The sequence below is a fragment of the Pseudophryne corroboree genome, chromosome 3 (assembly GCF_028390025.1).
Source record: "Pseudophryne corroboree isolate aPseCor3 chromosome 3, aPseCor3.hap2, whole genome shotgun sequence".
NCBI classification, from domain to species: Eukaryota; Metazoa; Chordata; class Amphibia; order Anura; family Myobatrachidae; genus Pseudophryne; species Pseudophryne corroboree.
In genome coordinates, this window is record NC_086446.1 from 378,034,771 (window position 1) to 378,040,770 (window position 6,000).

Below are 6,000 nucleotides of genomic sequence, written 5' to 3' on the forward strand. Positions count from 1 at the left end.
CCTGTTTTCTTGCTGTGTTTATTTTATGTTTGTAATAATGATGTCTAATGTTTCTGCTGATACATCTGATCCTGTAATGTCATTGCTATATTTTCTCTCTGAAAAAAAAACAATAAAAACATTTATCAAAAAAAAAAAAAACAAGCAGCAGTATTCTTGGAAGAAGCTGCACTAGATATGGGTACTATTGCTTTTGGGGAATCAGCCTCAACGATAGCTGCTCGCAGAACAGTTTGGTTACGTACATGGAAAACTGATTCAGAATCCAAGAAAGTTTTGGAATCTCTGCCTTTTTCGGTTAATATTCTGTTTGGTAAAGAATTGACAGATATTCTGGAGTCAGAAACAGACTCCAAGAAGGTCAAGTTTCCTTTCACATATAACCCCAGACCTAGGGGTCCAAGCTTTCGGTCTCAAGAAAAACCAAAGGGAAAAAGTGAACTAAAACAGCCCCAATACAATAAGTTTGCTAAATCAAAAAAGCATTGGGCTACCAGAGGGCCAGCTTCCAAACCAGATGATAAGCCACCAGCCTGATGGTGCAGGCCTCCACCTGGGGGATCCCAGGGTGGGGGGTTGACTTCTTCAGTTTGCACACATCTGGCGACAATCTACAACAGATGCAGGGAGCGGTATCTCTAGGTTATGTTTTTCCCTTCAAGAAGCATCCTCCTCGAAGGTTCTTCTGCACCAGCCCATCTCGGGTAGAGACAGAGGCCAGGGCTTTGCAAGAAGCAGTTCAGAAATTGCTTCAATCAGGCGTAATAGTATCCCCGGCACAACAGGGGCAAGGTTTTTACTCCAACCTATTTTTGGTCCAGAAGCCAAATGGGTCATTTCGGGCCATTCTCAATCTCAAAATGCTAAACAAATATATTTGGGTGCCGAAGTTCCACATGGAGACCTTACGTTCCATAGTTTTGGCCATGGAGCCAGGGGATTATATGGTATCCCTGGATATTCAGGATGCTTACCTACATGTCTCATCAGTGTTTTATCTCAGGTTCGCTATCCTCCAGCAGCATTTTCAGTTCCAGGCCCTACCCTTTGGGTTAGCCACAGCCCCAAGAGTATTTACCAAGATTATGGTGGTTATGGCAGCTTATCTCCGCAAGCAGGGGATAAGAATTTTTCCGTACCTCGACGACCTTTTATTCCTGGCACAATCACAGGAATTGCTCCTGTGTCATCTTCAACAGACAATATCATGTCTGCAGAGGCACGGGTGGCTTATAAATTGGGCAAAGTCGTCTCTGGTTCCGTCACAACATATGACTCACTTGGGGGCTGTACTGGATTCAAGTCTGCAGAAGGTATTTTTACCTCGGAACAAGATATCCAAGGTACAGTCAAAGATTCAGGAGTTTACACAGTCAAACAGTATCAATTCACGCAGCAATGCGAGTGATGGGTTTGATGGTGTCAACATTCGACATGGTGGAGTATGCGCAATTCCACTTGAGTCCTCAGCAGCGCCTGATTCTGGCCAGATGGAATGGAGTACATCAGACAATAAAGAAACAGACGATGGTACTTCCAGTAAAGGTAAAGTCATTAGCCTGGTGGCTACAGACATCTTATTAAGACAAGGGGAGACCCTTTTGGATATCAGATTGGGAAATCCTGACAACAGATGCCGGTCTTCAGGGCTGGGGAACAGTGTCCGGAAAATTATCGTTTCAGGGACAATGGACCACAGAAGAAAGTTGCCTGCCAATAAACCTGTTAGAACTTCGGGCCATATACATGGCACTGATTCAGGCAAAGGACATTCTTCAAGGAAATCCAGTCCTGATCCGCTCGGACAATACAACGGCAGTAGCGTACGTCAACCATCAGGGAGGAACCTGCAGCCAAACCGCAATGACTGAGGTAAGTCGCATACTAAAGTGGGCAGAACTCCATCTCCCAGCCTTGTCCGCAGTATTCGTTCCGGGAGTCCTAAACTGGGAAGCGGACTTTCTCAGTCGACACGCCATTTAGGCAAGCGAATGGGCTCTACACTCTGAGGTCTTTCAGACTCTAGTAGACAAGTGGGGATTGCCAGAGATATATCTCATGGCGTCCCGTCTGAACAAGAAAGTTCCCGCATACGGGTCAAGAACAAAGGATCCCAAAGCGATCATTGTGGACGCCTTGTCAGTGAAATGGGACTTTCATCTGGCATATCTGTTTCCCCCGATCACCCTGTTACCCAGGGTGGTGAGGAAAATAAAGCAAGCAAAGGGTGCCGTAGTTCTAATAGCTCCGGCTTGGCCCAGAAGGCATTGGTACACAGATCTGCAGAGAATGTCGATGGATGCTCCACTTCTGCTCCCTCAACGTCCAGATCTACTAATGCAGGGTCCTTGTTATCACAGACATCTGGATCGACTGTCTTTGACGGCGTGGCTCTTGAAACCTCTATCCTGAAGTCAAGAGGATTCTCACAACAGGTAATTCAAACAATGCTCAGAGCAAGGAAACCCTCCTCAGCTCGTATTTATCACAGAATATGGCAGACCTATATGCATTGGTGCAGTGAGAGAAGTATAGACCCGACTTCAGAGTTTCCAGGGTCTTAGCTTTCCTTCAGGCAGGAATGGATAAAGGTTTGAAGGTGGCTTCCTTGAGAGTTCAAGTATCAGCATTGACTGTATCTTTCCAAAAGAAAATTGCCAATTTACAGGATGTGCGTACTTTTTTCCAGGGAATGCTGCGCATTCAATCTCCCTTTGTTCCTCCTACATAATCTTGGGACTTAAGTCTAGTCCCCAAAGCTTTGCAAGTTGCTCCGTTTGAACCACTTAATAAAGTGGATCTTAAATGGTTGACAGCTAAAGTTCTCTTTCTACTGACTATGGCATCAGATTTAGGAGCGCTGTCATGTCGTTCTCCTTTTCTGATTTTTTTTTTTATCCAGATAAAGCAGTTCTTAGAACTAGGTCTGGGTATCTTCCTAAGGTGGTGTCTAAATTCCACCTTAATGAAGAAATTGTAGTCCTGGCTTTTCAGGTATCGGGACTTTCTGCGGGAGATGCGTCGCTGGACGTCGTCCGGGCATTAAGGATCTACGTGGATCGTACCAGTTCCATCAGAAAGACAGTTTCTCTCTTCATTCTCTACGGATTTCACAAGAGGCGATGGCCTACTACTAAGCAGACGCTGACGAGATGGCTATTTCAGAAGCATACTCTCAAGCTGATCTCCCTGTTCCGGCTAATGTCTCTGCTCACTCTACTCGTAAAGTAGGTCCTTCATGGACAGCACAACATGGTGCTTCAGCAGAACAGATATGTAAGGCAGCCACATGGTCTTCCATAAACACATTCATTAGGCATTATGCCTTGGATACTTTTGCATCTCATGACTCTGAATTCAGGCGCAATGTTCTCCTGTCCAATCAGGAGCGTCCCCACCACTAAATTGCTTTGGGAAATCCCATTGTTATCCTGTGGATAACCTGTGGACCCTGCCGGAGAAATATACGTTATGGTAAGAGCTTACCATTGATAATGGTATTTCTCCTAAGTCCACAGGGATCCCACCCTGACGCACCTGATTTGAGGATCCTTCTATTCACTAACCTCTTCTTTCTTGTATGGAAGGGTGTGCATGCGTGTTCTTCTCGCTTGATTGGGGCTCTACATGATGCTCCTGTCTTGTGCTTTGGAATACAATTGATTTGCCTGAGCCAGGGGGCGGGATATATGGACGGGCCCGTTGCATCCTGGGAGGCCGGAAAGCTTTGATCGTTTTGTGCCAATCCGCTGTCGCCCCATCATATCCCATTGTTATCCTGTGGACTTAGGAGAAATACCGTTATAAACGGTAAGTTCTTACCATAACGTATACATGTGTGTGTGTGTGTGTGTGTGTATGTATGTGTGTGTGTGTGTGTGTGTGTGTGTGTGTATATATATGTATGTGTATATATGTATATATATATATATTTATGTATATACAGTGTATGTATGTGTGTGTGTATATATATATATATATATATATATATATATATATTTCTGTGCAGTAGCCCCGGCACTCACGTAATCCACCAAGGGATATGTCTTGCTCCTGTGCCCTCCCCGTCCGGGGGTCTCCCACCGGTACATACAGCAAAGAAACAAAGAGGCGGCACTCGGAGACTGTGTATTCACGAAAAGTATCATCAACGTTTCGGGGACCAGTTCCCCTTCTTCTTCATCCTGAAGAAGGGGAACTGGTCCCCGAAACGTTGATGATACTTTTCGTGAATACACTTTGATTACACAGTCTCCGAGTGCCGCCTCTTTGTTTCTTTGCTATATATATATATATATATATATATATATATATACATATATATACATATATATATATAAATAATGTGGGTGTCTGCAGTATCAGAAGCCACAGTCCACTGACCCCCTCTCCACAGAAACAGGCGGCACTCCACGGATTTGATGTGAAATAGAAATTTATGAGACAAACAGCATGACGAGTCCAACGTTTCAACACCGCGGCGGGTGTTTTTGTCAAGGACACATGGTGAAAATATATATATATATATATAATTTTTTTTTTTTTTTTATATATCAGGCTGGGTGGTACTCCCCGCACTTTCAATAGAAGAAAAAGGACTGCTACAACAGCATTGCATCATCGTTTCAGGTGTTTAATGTACACCTTTCGCCCAGCCTGCTCTGTATGTATTTGGGGTTCTAAACAAACCCATGGGAGGGCACCCAGGCCATACTGCATTTAAGTGGGGTGCCGGTCTATCTACATGAGATAGACAGACAGATATGGAGAGAGATATAAAATAAATATATATATATATATATATATATATATATATATACATATATTTATATATTTATTTATTAATTTTACACATTTATTTATTTTTCTTCTAAGTGTAACTTGTTTAAGTTGTTTTGCTAATAACACCGGGAAACAATCTACACCCTTCTGATTTCAGCGAGGAAGATGAGGTGGAGAGGAGTATGATACCACACGCCTGGGAGAAGAGTGGATACTGTGAATGCTGTGAGGTGGAATACACCAAGCTTAGTGAGGTAAGAAAAGAGTATGGGCTCTCTGTAAGGGTATGATTATGTAGATTGTAAAGGTATGATCATGTAAATACTGATTTATCCTTTCACTTTTTTTAGCACCTGATTAGCGAACAGCACTGCTTCTTTGCTCTTGATGCTTCCAACTACAGAGTAATCGATGATCTCACAGCTCATATCACTTGTGATGAAATGGAGATGCCTTATGAGTAAGTGCTATGTTCTTCCCTTCTGGTCAGTGTCCCGCCATTGTTGCCCACTGTTCAGGCACATTAACAGTTCTGCCACAGAGCCAAGACTTAATAGAAACAAATTTGCAGCACTAGCCTAGGAGCTTTTTTCCAACTTGCACTGTCAGCAAGAGAAAAATACAGTGATTTACATAGTAACATAGTTAATGTGGTTGAAAAGAGGCAAAATGCCCATCGGGTTCATCCTGTATTCTGTATTAAGCTGAGTTCATTATAATGTCCCTGCTGAAGTAATGTTTGATGTCTAGTTATCAACTATAAATCTTGTTCCTATCAGATTATCAATGTCAATATTTTATAGTGCTATAACCTTGGATATCTTTTTCTGTCAGAAATGTATCCAATCTGTTTTTAAATGCATTTACAGAGTCCGCCATTTCCACCTTCTCTGGCAGGGAATTTCAAATCCTTATTGCCCTCGCTCTCCACCCCCATCATACTTACTATTCTCTTTGATCAACCCATTTAGGGGTATATGCAATTGCGGTCGAATTGCCGTAAATGTCGAAAAACGGGGCATTTTCGACACAAAAAAACAGATTCGACAATGCAATACAGTACTTTTCGACAAAAAAAAACAGACTTTTCAAATTCGACAGTTCACAAATTCGACATGTCTGCAATGGTAAAAATGCGGCTTTTCGCCAAAAGTATATTCAATTGAAGAATGTCGATTTGACAACAGTGCTTTTCGACAGTAATTTCGTCAATTTCAT

The 6,000-nt window shown here is 42.8% G+C and overlaps 1 protein-coding gene across 1 annotated transcript in view; it reads left to right on the forward strand.

The window, feature by feature from the left end:
* Positions 1–5,496, forward strand: part of DBF4B (DBF4B-CDC7 kinase regulatory subunit) — a 185,857-nt gene extending 180,361 nt beyond the window's left edge. Inside the window, exons 11-12 of the mRNA XM_063959972.1 lie at positions 4,940–5,036; positions 5,133–5,496. Of these exons, the coding sequence (XP_063816042.1) occupies positions 4,940–5,036; positions 5,133–5,246 (211 nt within the window). The 3' untranslated portion in view covers positions 5,247–5,496. The remainder of the gene's footprint in view (positions 1–4,939; positions 5,037–5,132) is intronic.
* Positions 5,497–6,000: the final 504 nt, after the last annotated feature.